The sequence below is a fragment of the Saccopteryx leptura genome, chromosome 1, assembly GCF_036850995.1.
Source record: "Saccopteryx leptura isolate mSacLep1 chromosome 1, mSacLep1_pri_phased_curated, whole genome shotgun sequence".
In the NCBI taxonomy this organism is placed as follows: Eukaryota; Metazoa; Chordata; class Mammalia; order Chiroptera; family Emballonuridae; genus Saccopteryx; species Saccopteryx leptura.
The window spans coordinates 272,419,698-272,438,210 of record NC_089503.1 but is presented as its reverse complement, the minus strand read 5'-3'; the positions used below and the strand labels follow the sequence as shown (position 1 = coordinate 272,438,210).

Genomic DNA, 18,513 nt, shown 5'->3' with positions numbered 1-18,513 from the left:
TACCTAGTTACCTGGTCCGCAAACTGTAGCTCACTAGCCACATGCAGCTCTTTGGCCCCTTGAGTGTGGCTCTTCCACAAAATACCACATGTAGGCACTACCTTGATAAGGAAACTACCTACCTAGATAGTTTAAGTTTAAAAAATTTGGCTCTCAAAAGAAACTTCAATCATTGTACTGTTGATATTTGGCTCTGTTGACTAATGAGTTTGCCGACCACTGAGACACTCCACATTGTTTTACTTTTGGTGGAATGAAAAAAAATATCGTGAGGATCTACCTTTCTCAGTAAAGGTAGTTAAGAGATATCTAGTATCCCTCTAGGGATTTTCTTGGAGCCCCATGGGGTAGGAAAACCCTTCTTTGCTGTTTGGCAAAGATTTGGAACCTAGTTCATTATCAAACATTGCAATTGTATCAACTGTAAAAAATGTGAGCAGTAGCTGCTTCAACCTCCACATGTGTGCTATGCAGTGAGCAGCAGACATTTGAAGAAGGGAAGAGGTAAAAAAAAAAAAAAAAAAAAAAAAAAAAGGAACAGAACCAGATTTCCAAATATGTACTATAAGAATTTATGGAAATAAGAGAACTTTTTCATTTTCTTTTTTTGGGAAGAAAACTAAATTTACCTTGGAAATGGAGGGAGTTCTATAAGGAAGAAGCCAAAGCAAATTTTCTTCACAGACTTCCTTTCCCACGCAGACTCCCACATGGTGCTTACTGTGACCCTTAAGTCTGAAAAACCAAGGCAACCATTTTCTTAGCAACCAGGGAGCCAATCAGAAACCCAGCCAAAGCACCCCATCTAAAATAAAATCATCACCATGGGCACCATCCAGCTGGTTGGAAAAAGGGAAAGTAGACTGATTGAAGGCTTCCATCTTGTTCTTGAATAATTTGGTTTTGTCAGAAAAATCAGGCGAAGGGGGGATGCAGCTATAGCCAAACCCTATAGAACCAACACCACACCTCTAAGGGTTAGCATGCTAACAGTTGTGCAAAGTTACACCTGTTAACATTCTCTTAGATCCAAGTTCTTGAATTTTTATAATCTGAGCTATTATGTTTCAAACTCAACTTGAGGAGAGTTTTGTCACCTAGGGCATTGTGCCTGGGTGGTTGTAGCTGCCAGATGAATGGCTCCCTGCCTTTAGTGTCTAATTATCCTTTCTTGTCTCGGCTTGTCAACAACCTCAGAGATAATCTAGTCCAGTGATTTTCAATCTGTGTTTATCAGAGTCCTAGGATTCTGGGGAGTACCTCAGGGGAGGAAGAAGTCAATTAAACTGGCTACAAGTTACTCTTCTTGTCTCAGCTAGAGCAGTTCCTGGTTTATCTATTTTGCATATTGGATCTTACCTAAAATCTTGTTTGAAAAATATAGGTTCTGCTTCTAAAAGAGAGGCAGAGAGAATGAGAGAATAAGACGAAAGATGAAGAAAAAGGAAAGAAGAAAGAGACTGAGGGAAGGAGAGGGGGAGAAGATAGAGAAGGAAAGGGTGAAAGTGGGAAAGGGTAAGAGAGAAGGAGAAAGGAAGAAGGAGGAGAGAAGAGAAAGAGGAAAGGGGAGAAAAAGGAACCGGAATGTAACTTGTATTTCTAACTGAACTGTGAATTATAAATTCATTGACTTATACTTCTTTGGAAACATAAAAGATACATATCACATGGTGGCTTGGTTGATGATTCTGATTCTGCTATAAAGATAATAATAATAGCAAATATTTCTGCAGCACTTAGTATATGCTAGGGCAGCAATTTTCAACTGGAGTACTGTGAGAATTTTTAAAAACATGCAATACCTGACTATTTAGTCAGGGGCACTGACCTCTTTTCCCTTAGATTGTCAAATTTAAAAATGACAACAGCCAACACAACAATAACCGTCCAGTGTGAATGAATCAAAGTCATACCTATTTTTTTTTTGTCAGATTGGCAAAAAATATATTTTTTGGTATGCCACAGAATTTTAACAATTAGTTTATGTGTGCATTGAGATGAAAAGGTTAAAAATCACTGTGCTAGGGCGTTATGAGGCTCTTTATTTTAGCTTATTTAATTCTGACAGGAAATTGCGAGAATTTGCTCAAGTACCCACTGTTAGCAAGTGTCTGAGTGTATTTGCACCAGGGTATGAATGGCTTCAAAGTCTGTGCTTTTGACTGCTCCTTTGATAATAATTTAATGGTACAATATATAACATAGTGCCATGTATTGAGAACTTAGCTTGTACCAGGCTCTGTGAGTTCTGCTTTATACACTTCAACTTATTTAGTGGATGAGGATCAAGGACTGATTTAGTTGTATAACCTTTAAAGTAAGTGCCATTTTAGATGCGGCAACTGAGGCGTAGTAGAGGAGTCAATGCCTTGCTGGAGATCACACAGCTTGTAAGTGTGACCAGTTGAACCTGGGGTGAGACTCCAGAGGCAAAGCTCTTAACTACTATGGTATGTTCCCAAACAGGTGGTTTGAATCTTGTTTATAACTAGATCTTTATTAACAGAGATGTGACCTGGTACCAGTCAAGCCTCCTCTCTCCCTTTGAGAGAAGGAAAACCTGAGGGAAGCACTAAGGAAAGTCCACACTTAAGCCACCTCTATTCTCATGTCTATAACAGTGATAAGGCCCCTGTGAGGATTTGTAGTCATCTCCTTTGTTTTCTCACTGTGATTGAAAACCCCCTTTGTTCTTTACTCCCTACAGAGCTGGAAGAGTCCCAGAGAAAGTGCCCGCCATGCTGGTACAAATTCGCCAATACTTTCCTCATCTGGGAGTGTCACCCCTACTGGATAAAACTGAAAGAGATTGTGAACTTGATTGTGATGGACCCTTTTGTGGACTTGGCCATCACCATCTGCATTGTCCTGAATACACTGTTTATGGCAATGGAGCACCATCCGATGACGCCACAATTTGAACATGTCTTATCTGTAGGAAATCTGGTAAGATAGAGCCATTTCCTGATTTTGTGGTCTGAACGTGTTTTGCCTGTGGGACATGTTTTTATGATACTGAAAGCAGGAATTTATTTGAAAAGAAAGTGCTAGTTAATTGGAAGGCAAATGCTTCTGCATATGCCGTGGGCCCCAGACATTTCTGCTCACTGTTGTGATCCCTTGGCTGTTTCCTCTTTCTGCAGAACTTAGAAGACATCATTTAGGAGCTATTGGCAGAAAACCAGCCATGGTGACAGAATGGGAGGCATGGTACATGGGTTGGTTTCAGCAGCCTGAGCCAAGGACTTCTGGATTTTTTTTCTCATTCTGCTTCTCACATTGATTCCTGCATTGGTTCAGCAAATCAGTTCCCCTTTCACCTTCAGTGACAACGACCACAAAATAGGGGAGCTGTTGTAGTTCATTGAATGTAACTATAAATTAGCCTGCGCTGTCTTGTTAATTACCCATGTGGGGACTATCTAGGGGACATTTTTAATTCTATGCTGGTTTCCCCCTCCAGTCTAATTTCTGGGCAGTCATCCAGTTTCTACCATTAGTCAATCTGTGCCAAATTTATTTTAATGTTAGCTTAAATCATATATTTCATTTATGATATTAATTAGAAGGTAAATATGTACTTTAAAAAAACAGATTACACAATGTAATGTCAAGTAGTTAGGATTTGGGAATTATCTGTTTTACTTCTTTAGTACAAAAATCAGTTGATTAAATTTTGATAGATAGTAAAGAATTAGTTGAAAAGAGTCCTCTAGGTCAGTGGTCCCCAACCTTTTTTGGGCCACGGACCGGTTTAATGTCAGAAAATATTTTCACGGACCGGCCTTTAGGGTGGGACAGATAAATGCACAAAACAAAATTATGCAACCGGCATAAAAACTGTGGGTTTTTTTTTTTTTTTTTTTTCTGAAGCTGGAAACGGGAGGCAGTCAGACAGACCCCCGCATGCACCCAACCGGGATCCACCTGGCACGCCCACCAGGGGGCAGTGCTCTGCCCATCTGGGGTGTTGCTCTGTCACGACCAGAGCCACTCTAGCGCCTGGGGCAGAGGCCAAGGAGCCATCCCCAGCGCCCGGGCCATCTTTTGCTCCAATGGAGCCTTGGCTGCAGGAGGGGAAGAGAGAGACAGAGAGGAAGGAGAGGGGGAGGGGTGGAGAAGCAAATATGCGCCTCTCCTGTGTGCCCTGGACGGGAATCGAACCCAGGACTTCCGCACGCCAGGCTGACGCTCTACCACTGAGCCAACCGGCCAGGGAAAACTGTGGTATTTTTAAATATAATTGTCGAACTTATGAGACAAGCGTCAAGAGTGAGTCTTAGACGGATGTAACAGAGGGAATCTGGTCATTTTTTAAAAATAAAACATTGTTCAGACTTAAATATAAATAAAATGGAAATAATGTAAGTTATTTATTCTTTTCTGCGGACCAGTACCAAATGGCCCACGGACCAGTACCGGTCTGGGGGTTGGGGAACACTGTTCTAGGTCATCTGGGCCTCATTATTCTTTAGGAGTTGCACCATAGGCTCATCAAACCTAGTGGTTACCATTTAATTTAAACAAAATCCCTGCCTGGAATTTGTTTATTTTCCCCTCCCTTCCTCCCTTCCTCTTTGCCTTCCTCTTTTTCTCACAAACACACATACATACACATTTCTGCCTTAAGTCCTAATACACTATTAAAGTGTTAAAAATATGATTTTGAGTTCTTATTCTGAAAACACACGTGGCAAAAGGGATCCTTTGTCTGGCTAATCCTATAGCCTGTTGTGTTTCCTGATGCACATCCTGGATGATTCTGTGGTCTTTCCAGTCTCCATGTCTGGGGGGGGGGGGGGCTCACTGCTGTGATGTGAACTCTCATGTGCAGCCTGATGAAATACCCATAATCTTGAAATAACTGTCCAGGAAATCTGTGAACAGGCTCGGAAAGGTGCCTGAAGATGTGCTTCCTATGTGACTGGCTGGCCCAAGGACTTGGCCATCAAGCAGCATTTTGAGCCAATCAACAATATCATATGGATAGAAGTTTTATTTTATTAGCCACGAGTTAAGTAATAAGAAATATTGCTTGATTGATTTTGTTGTTGGTGGTGGTGTTTTCCCTATAGCATTTTCTTTTTCTCAAAGTCTTTACTTTCACTTGCTTTTTAAGGAATCAGTTCCCAATTTCCAAGGGATTTTGAGAGGCCTTTTCACTTACCACCAGTAGAATTGCCCTCAAACTGGGGGGGCTATGACCTTATTTTTTTCTTTCTTAAAAATCTACAGAGATTTAGGGTCACAGCTAAGTGAGCATTTAGAAGACTTTGCTCAGAACCATTAGTGAAGAATGGAGAGGCAAGGTCAGCAGCTAATATTCAGGAACTCCATGAGGCAAGCCAACCAGAACCAAGTTCTATAATAAGAAAGCACTTGGTGAGAGGGGGAGTCTTCGAGGGGAAAGTAATGTACAATTAATAACAAGGATGGAGAGTAGTACATGGTTCAGGATACTTTGGACTAGCTGATAGATTGCATGTGAGGGTGAAGGGAAAAGATGAAGAATGGTGCCTAGATTTCGGGGTTTAGAAAATATGTTTTTCTGCCAATTAACGTAAGTGCTGACTTTGGCAGAGAGAACACAGAATTAGAAATCAGAAGATTTGAGCCTGACCAGAAAGCACAGTGGATAGAGCATAGGACTGGGACACAGAGGACCCAGGTTGGAAACCCAAGGTCACTGGCTTGAGCGCGGGTTCACCAGCTTGAGCAAGGGTTTGCTGGCTTGAGTGTGGGATCGTAGACATGACCTCATGGTTGCTGGCTTGAGCCCAAAGATCGCTGGCTTGAGCAACGGGTCATTTGCTCTATTGTAGCCCCCCAGTCAAGGCACATATGAGAAATCAATCACTGAACAACTAAGGAGCTGCAATGAAGACTTGATGCTTCTCATCTCTCTCCCTACTTGTCTCTCTGTCCTTATCTGTCCCTCTCTCTGACTCTCTCTCTATCTTTGTCAAAAAAAAAACAAAAAAAAAACAAACTGAAGATTCGAGTTTGGGTTCCTGTTTGATATAGTTTAACCTTAAATAAGCCACTAATTTCTGCCTAGAAATGTTTTAGAGCTATAAAATGAGACTAACACCATGTCATCCATCAGTGGTTGGGAGATAATATAAAAATCTATACTGAAGTTTTTAGACTAGTAGAAAGTACTCTTATAAATCTAGGGAACTGTATTAGTGTAACTCAGTAGCAGAATTATTAAAGGATTGGGGATTTGGGTAGATTTTTACAGAAACCTGAGAAAAAGAGGATGGAAAAAGGTGAGACTGACTAGCCTGTGAGGACAAGCTTGCCTCAGAGTTGGAATGAAAGGCTTTTCCCACAGCTGGGACAGTGACTAAATTGTGTTTATTGTAGATCAGGGGTCGGGAACCTTTTTGGCTGAGAGAGCCATGAACGCCACATATTTTAAAATGTAATTCCGTGAGAGCCATACAACGACCCGTGTACGTTACGCATTATCCAATAAAAATTTGGTGTTGCCCCGGAGGACAGCTGTGATTGGCTCCAGCCACCCGCAACCATGAACATGAGTGGTGGGAAATGAATGGATTGTAATACATGAGAATGTTTTATATTTTTAACATTATTTTTTTTATTAAAGATTTGTCTGTGAGCCAGATGCAGCCATCAAAAGAGCCACATCTGGCTCGCGAGCCATAGATTCCTGACCCCTGTTGTAGATGTTCAGATATGCGTTTCTGAGGGAAGATAAGAACAGTATTCTGTAAATATGTAATCCCTGCCTCTTCTGCCCTTCCCCACAAGGCTAAATCCAATAATAGAAAAGAACCTTAAAGATAACTTGATCCACCCGTGTTTTATAAAGAAGATGAAGCCCAGGGAGGCTATGTAACTTATACAACTTTTGCATTGTTTAGTCATGAGTCTCTTCTTGCATTTTTGCAACCAGTTGAACACAATAGTGGGTTTATAAGGCTATTTTTTAAACAATTCTACCGAGACATTTCAAGTATACTCTAAAAAAGTTTTTTTGAGAGTCAGTCACTGACACAGCCTGTCATCCCTGAATACTTTAATTTAGTGTGTGTTTTTATGAACCAGTGCATTGTCCTGCAGAACCTCAATATAACTCACACTCAGGAAATTAACATGGATACATTACACTTACCTAAATCTCAGGCCCTTTCAGGTTTTGCCAATAATCCTAATAATGTTCTTTATAACAAAGGAAGTCAGTTTCAGATTTACGTATTGCATTTAGTTGTCCTATCTCTTTAATCTACTTCAGCCTTTGAGAGTTCCTTAGTCTTCCTTTGCCTTTCATGACCTTAATACTTTTGAAGACTACAGGCCAGTTATTTTGTAGAATTCCCTCAATTTGGGTTCATCCAGTGTTTCCTTCTGATTAGACTCAAGTTATGCATATGGCAGGAATATCATGGGAGTGAGGCTGTCTTTTCAGTGTATCTAGCGGGGGGCACAACAATTTCCATTTGTCCCATTAATGCTGGTGTCGCTTACTTGATTAAGGAGGTTTCTGGCAGGCTTCTCCCCTATAATGCCATTTATAATTAATAAGTATTTTTGAGGAAGTTACTTTAAAGCTACCTGAATTTCCTGTTCTTTGTTAAACTTTTGATTCATTTCTTTATTTAGTTGTATCTGTATGGACTCATGGTTTTCAATTGTATCTGATGGGTTATAACCTATTAACTATTATTTACTTCCATGTGTAAGCCGTTCCAGATTGGGCCAATGGGCGTCTCTGCAGGCTGGCTTCTGTGTCCTTTCAGCACATCCTCATTTCTTCTTTGTTTTCTGGTGTCACAAGATATTCTAAGCTAATTTTATATTTTCCTGCCTCAGGCCTGGAATCAGCCTTTTATCAAGGAACCCTGGTTTAGTCGAGATGATATTTAGAAGTGAGGATCTAATAGGCAGGCCTAGGCCCTCTCAGTACACAGCTAGCTGTTGATACCAAGCTAACTATATGTATAAAAACCAGGAGTTAATGCCGTCACTTCCAAGTCTAATCCAGCATTACAAGATTCATTCTGGTTTTCTCCTTTCTGTGTTTGTAACTCCTTATCTAACGAAAAGAAACCTGATTGCCACTGTCTTTACTATGTTACCTTACTTGATCAAAGAGCCACTGTTACCTCTAAGGGCATGGATACCCTCCTCATATTCTTCAGGCTCTGACTCCCTGTGCTGGGTTCTCCAGCTTCCACTCCAGGGTCCTCCCCGTGGAGCCCTTCTTATACTTCTCTGGCTCTGGTACCTCAGGCCAGGCCACCCCACACTTTGTTTCCCTTTACCCAACTTGAACTTGAATGCCTCACAGTGGACCTCCCCCTACATGGACTCCTTTTCAACCTACACCAGGCTTTCCCCATATGACAGCTCTCCATCCTGCTTAGACTCCGACACCCAGTGCTGGGTAACCATCCTACACAATTACCCTTCTCATCCCAGGCAGACTGGCAGCTTGTCCCCTAAAGTGGATGCCCCTCTTTGGTGTGCAGTCTCTGACAGCCCGTGCCAGGCTGCTCCCCTGCACAGATGCCCCACTAGGGCTCCCTGCTTGAGCATGCCCACTGAAGGGATTTAGGACTAAATCATCTGAGGGGCTGGGGGTGTAGAAGGAAGAGAAAAGGCTTAACCTGGTGTGTAAGTTTAGTATCTGACATTCTAAGCTAAAAAAGGAAAAACAGAAAGTTATTTTCTTTCTCTACCAAATACACATGAATGCTATCATTTCTTAACTATAGCTTAATCACAACTTAAGTAGATTTTCAACCAAAAGAAATTTTTTTTGTATTTTAAATTTTCTTTCATCTGTGTCCTTGTAGCTCCTTATGCATACCTCTTTTTAAATACTTACCACATCATATTTTAGGTTTTGTTTCTCCTAGTTGGGTAACCAACTATTCTAATTGGCATAGATCTGAGGAGGCTCCTGGGATGTAGAACTTTTCATTTTAAAAGTAGGACGGTCTTAGGGAAACTCTTACAAGTTGGTTTCCCTAACTGGGCACCCAGGATGCAGGACTCTCAGTATTAAGAAAGTCTCATGGTGATGGGGGGTAGTAATAAGGAATAAATATATATATGGTAATGGAAAATGATTTGACTTTCAAAGATGGCACACAACAAAATCAACAGTTCAAATACAATAGAAATATTTACCTGAAACCTATGTACTCTTATCGATCAATGTCATCCCATTAAATTTAATTTTCTATATAAATTTTTAAAAATAATAAAATAAAAATAAATAAAATTTTAAAAAATTGTTCATAGCCTAATCAGGCGGTGGCACCATAGATAGAGCATCAGACTGGGATGCAGAGGACCCAGATTCGAAACCCCAAGGTTGCCAGCTTGAGCATGGGCTTACCAGCATAAGCGCGGGGTCACTGGCTTGAGCGTGGGATCATAGAAATGACCCCATGCTCACTGGCCTGAGCCCAAAGGTCACTGACATGAAGGCCAAGGTTGCTGGCTTAAGCAAGGGGTCACTCGCTCTGCTGTAACCCGCTGGTCAAGGCATATATGAAAATGCAATCAATGACCAACCACGAAGCCATGAGAATTGATGCTTCCCATCCTTCTCCCTTCCTGTCTGTCCCTATCTGTTCCTCTCTCTGTCTTTGTCACAGAAGGAAGGAAGGAAGGGAGGGAGGGAGGGAGGAATTGTTCATTTATAAAAGAAAGAAAGTCTCAGCCAAACCAGGATGAGGGTCACCCTACCTCCTGGTGACTGAGTTCCTAAGAAGCTTTTTTTTTTTTTTTTGGATCATGTGTTGTTGTTTTTTCATGGCTCCATCATGGTATACATAGATTTTTATCAAATTGAATTTCATCAACTTTGGGGGAAGATCCAGTACAGAAAAGGAGCTAAATAGCCCCCTCCTGAGAGCAGACAAGAGCATGCAAACCCTGGTCACTCCCAAATGAGCGTCAAGTTTGTTCACACATAGTTTTGGCGAGAAGGAGATATGCCGCTGCTCCCTAACCCTTCTCAAGCCCCAGAGTAACCCTCAAATGAAGTGCCCCAATCTTAGGACATTGTAGGCCTTAACTTGGTGACCTGTCATTACAAGTTCTTAGGCCAGTGCCCTGGGGCTTGTTCAAACTAGAGAGATACGCCAACTCTGAATTCAGAACATTCTATTAAAACAGCAGCTCTCAAATATATTTTAGTTTTCGGACCCCTTTACACTCTATTAACTTTTTTAAAATTTATTTCTTGATTTTAGAGAGAGGGGAAGACACATACGAAAAAGCAATCAATGAACAACTAAGGTGCCGCAACAAAGAATTGATGCTTCTTATCTTTCCACAAAAATAAATCATAATAATATACACATTACATAATTATATAAATAAATTTTACGGGGAAACTATATTTTCTACAAAAAAAAATGGCATTGTTTGACATTTTTGCAACTCTCTTTCATGTCTGGTTTAATAGAAGACAGATAGAATTTCTGCTTATGTATTCAATCCATTGTGATATATTATTTTGGCAGAAGCACAGGAAGAAGACCTGGCCTCACACAGATAACGTAGTTGGGAAAGGGAGGACCTTCTGCCCTCTGAAAGGGTCTTAGGGACCCCAGGGCTCCTCAGCTACACTTTGCGAACTGCTGCATTAGAACATAAATTCCTAGATGAATATTTGACGACATTCACAAGAGTGACATTTATGTGCTATGTGGATACACTGCTTGTAATTCTTTTTTGTCCTCTTCGAGAAGTATACCTCAGTGCAAATAAGAGTAGCATTGTAGCAATAACCATAAATCTACTCTTCTCCATTTAAAAAGAAAAAAGTCATTTTTTTATACAATCAATAGTTTAAAAACCCCAAGTGATGGCAGCACATTTTGTGTTGAAACAACATGGTTGCTGAACTCTGTCATAGGTATTCCTACCGGGCATCTGGGGACCGTTTATCCTGTTGAAAGGTAGTGCCACATTAACTATGTATGCCATTGTTGATTTTCTCTAAGGAACCAGAGTTCCCAGAGTGTACATATTCCATATCAGTCAGCCAATGCTAATTATTGAGCACTTCCTGTGTGCTCACCAGGAACCAGTGGGTCAGCAAATTCAGTCTTTACTTAGTGTGCATTGAGCAGAGTAATATTTCTCCGATGGGTTTACACTGAGGGTAAAATGTATGTCAGGAACTGATGAGCTGCCCCTTGTTTCCGTGACCTTACTTAGTGGGATATTTTATCTGTAGATACTTAGCTTGCCCTATGGACTTTAATTTTGCTTAACTGGATCTCTTCAGGAAATATGCTCTTTCTATTTTAGAATACTGCATCTTTAATTTAGAAAAATGGGAACCACAGAAAAGTATATGGCCACCAAAAACTGATAACCCGCTTATCCATTTTTACGTTCATATTTCAAGTCATTCTGTTTTCTTATTTCTTTTTTTTTTTACTTTTTTTTATTTTAATGAAGTGACATTGATAAATCAGGGTACATATGTTCAGAGAAAACATCTCCAGATTATTTTGACATTTGATTATGTTGCATACCCCTCACCCAAAGTCAAATTGTCTTCCGTCACCTTCTACCTGGTTTTCTTTGTGCCCCTCCCATCCCCCCAACCCCTCTCTCCACTTCCTCACCCCCTCCACACCCCCTCACACACACACCCTGTTACCATCACATTCTTGTCCATGTCTCTGAGTATCATTTTTATGTCCCATCTATGTATGGATTCATATAGTTCTTAATTTTTTCTGATTTACTTATTTCACTCAGCATAATGTTATCAAGGTCCATCCATGTTATTGTAAATGATCCGATGTCATCATTTCTTATGGCTGAGTAGTATTCCATATATATATATGTACCAAAGCTTTTTAATCCACTCGTCCACTGACAGATACTTGGGCTGTTTCCAGATCTTCACTATTGTGAACAATGCTGCCATAAACATGGCGGTGCATTTCTCCTTTTGGAACAGTTCTATGGTGTTCTCAGGGTATATTCCTAAAAGTGGGGTAGCTGGGTCAAAAGGCAGTTTGATTTTTAATTTTTGAGGAATCTCCATACTGTTTTCCACAGTAGCTGCACCAGTCTGCATTCCCAGCAGCAGTGCAGGAGGGTTCCCTTTTCTCCACATCCTCGCCAGCACTTATTCTGTGTTGTTTTGTTGATGAGCACCATTCTGACTGGTGTGAGGTAATATCTCATTGTGGTTTTAATTTGCATTTCTCCAATGATTAGTGATGTCGAGCATTTTTTCATATGCCTATTGGCCATCTGTATGTCCTCTTTGTAGAAGTGTCTATTCATTTCTTTTGCCAATTTTTTGATTGGATTGTTTGTCTTCCTGGTATTGAGTTTTACAAGTTCTTTATAAATTTTGGTTATTAACCCCTTATCAGACGTATTGTCAAATATGTTCTCCCATTGTGTAGTTTGTCTTTTTATTCTGTTCTTATTGTCTTTAGCTGTGGAAAAGCTTTTTAGTTTGATATAGTCCCATTTGTTTATCCTGTCTTTTATTTCACTTCCCGTGGAGATAAATCAGCAAATATATTGCTGCGAGAAATGTCAGAGAGCTTACTGCCTATGTTTTCTTCTAAGATGCTTATGATTTCACGGCTTACATTTAAGTCTTTTATCCATTTTGAGTTTATTTTTGTGAATGGTGTAAGGTGGTGGTCTAGTTTTATTTTTTGCAGGTAGCTTTCCAATTTTCCCAACACCATTTGTTGAGGAGGCTGTCTTTACTCCAATGTATGCTCCTTTGTCAAATATCAGTTGTCCATAAAGGTGTGGGTTTATTTCTGGGTTCTCAGTTCTGTTCCATTGATCTATATGCCTGTTCTTACACCAGTACCAGGCTGTTTTGAGTACAATGGCCTTGTAGTATAACTTGAAATCAGGAAGTGTGATACTTCCGACTTTACTTTTCTTTTTTAAGATTGCTGAGGCTATTCGTGTTCGTTTTTGGTTCCATATAAATTTTTGGAATATGTGATCTATATCTTTAATGTATGTCATTGGTATTTTAATTGGTATTGCATTGAATTTATAAATTGCTTTGGGTAATACAGACATTTTAATGATGTTTATTCTTCCTAACTATGAGCAAGGTATATGATTCCCCTTGTTTGTATTTTCCTTGATTTCTTTTATTAATGTTTTATAATTTTCCGAGTACAAGTCTTTAGTCTCCTTGGTTAAATTTACTCCTAGGTACTTTATTTTTTTGGTTGTAATAGTGAAGGGGATTGTTTCCTTAATTTCTCTTTCTGACTATTCATTGTTGGTGTATAAAAATGCCTCTGATTTCTGAGTATTAATTTTATATCTTGCCACTTTGCTGAATTCATTTATCAGGTCCAGTAGTTTTTTGACTGAAACTTTAGGGTTTTTTATATACAATATCATATCATCTGCAAATAATGATAGTTTTACTTCTTCTTTTCCAACTTGAATGCCTTTTATTTCTTCTTCTTGTCTAATTGCTGTAGCTAGGATGTCGTTGAATAAGAGTGGTGAAAGGGGGCACCCCTGCCTTATTCCTGATCTTAAGGGATTGCTTTTAATTTTTGCCCATTGAGTATGATGTTGGCTGTGGGTTTGTCATAGATGGCCTTTATCATGTTGAGGTATGTTTCCTGTATTCCCACTTTGCTGACAGTTTTGATCATGAATGGGTGCTGGATTTTATCAAATGCTTTTTCTGCATCTATTGAAATTATCATGTGGTTTTTCTCCTTCCTTTTGTTTATGTGATGAATCACATTGATTGATTTGCAAATATTGTATCAGCCTTGCCTCCCCAGAATAAATCCCACTTGATCATGGTGTTTGATTTTTTCCATATATTGTTGGATCTGGTTTGCTAATATTTTGTTGAGGATTTTAGCATCTATATTCATCAGGGATATTGGCCTATAATTTTCTTTCTTTGTGTTGTCTTTGCCTGGTTTTGGAATCATAATTATGCTTGCCTCATAAAAGGAGCTTGGAAGTCTTCCTTCCTCTTGAATTTTTTGAAATAGCTTAAGAAGGATAGGAGTTAGTTCTTCTTTGAATATTTGGTAGAATTCACTTGGAAGCCATCAGGCCCAGGACTTTTCTTTTTGGGAGTTTTTTGATAACTGTTTCGATCTCATTTGGTTTAATTGTTCTGTTTAGATTTTCTGATTCTTCCAGATTGATTTTTGGAAGATTGTATGTTTCAAGGAATTTGTCAATTTCATCTAGGTTGTCCAGTTTTTTGGCATACAGTTCTTCATAGTATTTTTTTACAATATTTTGTATTTCTGTTGTGTCCATTGTTATTTCTCCACTCTCATTTTTAATTTGAGTCCTCTCTCCTTTTTTCTTGGTGAGTCTAGTTAAAGGTTCGTCAATCTTGTTTTCCTTTTCAAAGAACCAGCTTCTAGTTTCATTGATCTTCTGTATTGTTTCTTTAGCCTCTATGTCATTTATTTCTGCTCTGATCTTTATTATTTCCTTCCTTCTACTACATTTGGGCTTTACTTGCTGTTCATTTTCTAGTTCTTTTAGATGTAGGGCCTGACCTGTGGTGGCGCAGTGGGATAAAGCGTCGACCTGGAACACTGAGGTCGCCGGTTCAAAACCTTGGGCTTGCCTGGTCAAGGCACATATGGGAGTTGATGCTTCCTGCTCCTCCCCCTTCTCTCTCTCTCTCTCTCTGTCTCTCTCTCTCTCACTCCTCTCTCTCTAAAAAAATCAATAAATAAAATATTAAAAAAATAAAATAAAAATAAAAATAAATAAAAAAAATAGATGTAGGGTTAAGTTATTTATTTGAGGTTTTTCTAGCTTCTTAAAGTGTGCCTGTAATGCTATGAACTTCCCTCTCAGTACTGCTTTTGCTGTGTACCATAAGTTTTGAGGCATTGTATGCTCATTATCATTCGTTTCTAAGAATTTTTTTATTTTTTCTTTGATCTCATTCTTAATCCATTCGTTATTTAACAACCTGCTATTTAGTTTCTATGTGTTTGAGAATTTTTTAGTTTTTCTGTTGTGGTTGATTTCTAGTTTCATGCAATTGTGATCAGAGAAAGTGCTTATTATGATTTCTATCTTCTTAAATTTGTTGAGACCGCTTTTGTGCCCTAACATGTGGTCTATCCTAGAGAAGGTTCCATAAGCACTTGAAAAGAATGTATATTTTGCTGCTTTAGGGTGAAAAGTTCTGAAGATATCTATTAAATTCAGTTGATCTAGTGTGTCCTTTAAATCTGCTATTTCTTTGTTAATTTTCTTTCTTGAGGATCTATCTAGTGATGTTAGTGGGGTATTGAAGTCCCCTACTATTATAGTATTGCTGTTGATCTCACCCTTTATATCCATCAAAGTCTGCTTTATATATTTAGGTGCTCCTATATTAGGTGTGTAGATATTTATAATAGTTATATCTTCCTGTTGGATTGCTCCCTTTATCATTATGTAGTGGCCTTCTTTATCTCTTACTATATCCTTTGTTTTAAAGTCCATTTTGTCTGATATAAGTATTACTTCTTTTTATTCATTTCCATTTGCATGACATGTTTTTTTTTCATCCTTTTACCTTCAGTCTATGTGCGTCTTTTGTTCTAAGGTGTGTCTCTTGTAGACAGAATATGTATGGGTCTTGTTTTCTTATCGATGCAGCTATCCTATGTCTTTTGATTGGATCATTTAATCCATTTATAAGGTTATTATTGATATGTAGTTGTTTATTGCCATTTTATACTTTAAAGCTATATTTCTCTTTTGGTTTGGTTGTAATGATTCCTTGAGGGTTTTTTGTTTGTTTGTTTGTTTGTTTTTGTCTGGGAAACTTTTTATTTCTCCTTCAATTTTAAATGATAGCCTTGCTGGATAAAGTAGTCTTGGTTTAGGTTCTTATTCTGCATTACTTTGAATATTTCTTGCCATTTCCTTCTGGCCTCTAGTGTTTCTGTTGAGAAGTCTGATGTCATCCTTATGGGGGCTCCTTTGTAGATGATAGCCTTTTTTTCTCTAGCAGCTTTTAATATTTTCTCTTTATCACTTAGCTTTGGTATTTTAATTATGATGTGTCTTGGTGTAGGTTTCTTTGGGTTTCTCTTTAATGGAGTTCTCAGTGCTTCTTGAACTTGTGAGAGTTTCTCCTGCATTAATTTAGGGAAGTTTTCAGCTATAACATGATTGAACAAAGTCTCTATCCCTTGTTCTTTCTCTTCTTCTTCAGGAACCCCTATGATGTGGATGTTATTTCTCTTCATGTTGTCACAGAGCTCTCTTAGAGTTTCCTCAGACTTTTTGAGTCTCTTTTCTTTTTTCTTCTCTGTTTTCATGCCTGCATTCAACTTGTCCTCCAACTCGCTGATTCGATCCTCAGCTCCATCCATCCTGTTTTTAATTCCTTCCATGTGGTCTTCATTTCTGATATTGTATTTGTCATCTCCGACTGATTCTTTTTTAATATTTTAATATCCTTTTTTATACTTGCTATTTCTTTATTTAGGTGTTCGTAATGACCATCCATTGTTGTTCTAAGATCCCTAACCATTCTTACAATCATTATTTTGAACTCTGCATCTGGATGTTTGGTTATTTCCATATCACTCAGTTCATTTCCTGGAGGTTTCTCTTGTGGTTTCATTTGGATTGCGCTTCTTTGTCTTCTCATTATGTCTGTGTGTTTGGGTGTGTTGTTTGTAGGGCTGGTTGAGTCTAGGCTTGGTGTTGTCTGCCTCCAGTTTTCAATTGTGTTATTTCTAGGTCTTTTGGGTTGGCATCAGTTATTATTTGTAATCCACTTTCGGATTTGGGCTGCTTTGAAGTCTTGATTTGTTTGTTTTCTTAACAGGTGATAGTCTTGTTTACTGATCTCAGCAGGGGGCTTATTTGAAACTTTATCCAGGAATGTGGTGGGTGTAACCTGAGACTCTGAAGGCCTCTTCTACCAGTTACTCTCTCTGGGGGCGGGGGCAGAGTGTTTTCTCATCTTCAGTAGGGGGAGGTGTATCTCATCTCCATGGAGACCTGAGTTACTGCTCCTCCTCCCCACTTCTTGTTTTCAGCTGTGTCTTCTTGCGCTGATTGGAGCTGAAGAGATGTCTGGAGATCTGTGATCCGGAAGTAATTTAGTCTTTTGTTTTGTGGAAGGATCAGCCCCTCTCCCAGTTATGGCCACCTTCAGCACTGGATGAGTCAGCTTCTCAAGTCATCCCCTGCGTTCCTCTGCCCCTCACTGTCTGTCTCTCTCTCCCCCCTTTCATTTTGGAAGATAAGCTGGCCCTTTCAACACACCTCATTCCTGGTTGCCAGGCAAGTGGCTGTAAACAGTATTTTCTGCTCTTTTCCTTGAAGTGAGAGCCCTTCTAGGCTCTCAGCCTCACCCCCCTCCCCGTTCCTGTAAGCAGGGGAGATTTAGGCGCTCCCTACTAGGTTTGTGTGGCTTCTTCTTTGCTCCTTGGTTTTTGAGAGCTGTTCTTATAGTCCAGAGTTGGTTTTTCATGCTGATTGTTCCTAAATTTATTTGTAATCCAGTTTGGTGGTGAAAGCTGGGAGTCTGTGTGTCTGCCTACTCTGCTGCCATCTTTAGGTCTCCTGCATGGAGCAGCCAGCAGTTTCTTCCTCCTCTCTCAGCATCTGGTAAAGGCTAAAATCTGTTTTCTTATTTCTATACATCAGTTCAGTATATTTCCAAACAGCATCTATAATCCAAGGACCTTTCACTATTTTTAATTCTCAGACCTTATTTTCAGAGTTTTTTTTAACTCCTTCATGTGTAAATTTGGTAACCAGGTGGTTACAAGTACTAAATTATTATGAGTTTTAAATCTGTTGTATAAAAAGTCCTCTTTTCTGAAAACATAATATTTAGTAAGAGTCTGGCGTTATGTGGTCAGCTTAGAATGAGGGAATTGGTTTGTTCATGGCATTGTACTTTCCTACCGCATGTTATATTTTTCAGCCTACGGGATATAGAAGGCATTAGAAAGCACAAGGCACTGTGTCAGGCAGAAAAGTGGGAGACAGGTAACCAGGGAAGAAGTCATTCCTGTACCTTGTAAACTTCAGATTTAAAATGCAGTGTGTCCGTAAAGTCATGGTGCACTTTTGACCGGTCACAGGAAAGCAACAAAAGACGATAGAAATGTGAAATCTGAACCAAATAAAAGGAAAACTCTCCCAGTTTCATACCTATTCAGTGCAGTTCGATGTGGGCTCACACACAGATTTTTTAGGGCTCCTTAGGTAGCTATCCTGTATAGCCTCTACAGACTCATCACTGACTGGTGGCCTACCAGAACAGGGTTTCTCCAAACTGCTGGTTTCCTTCAACTGCTTACCCCACCGAGTAATGTTATTCCTATGTGGTGGCGCTTCATTATAAACGCGCCGATATTCACATTGCACTTTGGTCACGGATTCAAATTTAGCGAGCCACAGAACACACTGAACTTTCCTCTGTACTGTCCACATCTCGACTGGCATGGCCGTGGGCTGCTCTGCTGTATACACGGTGTTACATCATCATCTGCG

At 39.5% G+C, this 18,513-nt stretch overlaps 1 protein-coding gene across 3 annotated transcripts in view; it reads left to right on the top strand.

Moving 5' to 3' along the window:
- The window catches only part of SCN8A (sodium voltage-gated channel alpha subunit 8), a 256,880-nt gene that overhangs the window by 192,830 nt on the left and 45,537 nt on the right, over positions 1-18,513 (top strand). For all 3 annotated transcript variants that reach the window (XM_066353791.1, XM_066353782.1, XM_066353788.1), the window contains one exon: positions 2,708-2,946. In XM_066353791.1, the coding sequence (XP_066209888.1) occupies positions 2,708-2,946 (239 nt within the window). The remainder of the gene's footprint in view (positions 1-2,707; positions 2,947-18,513) is intronic.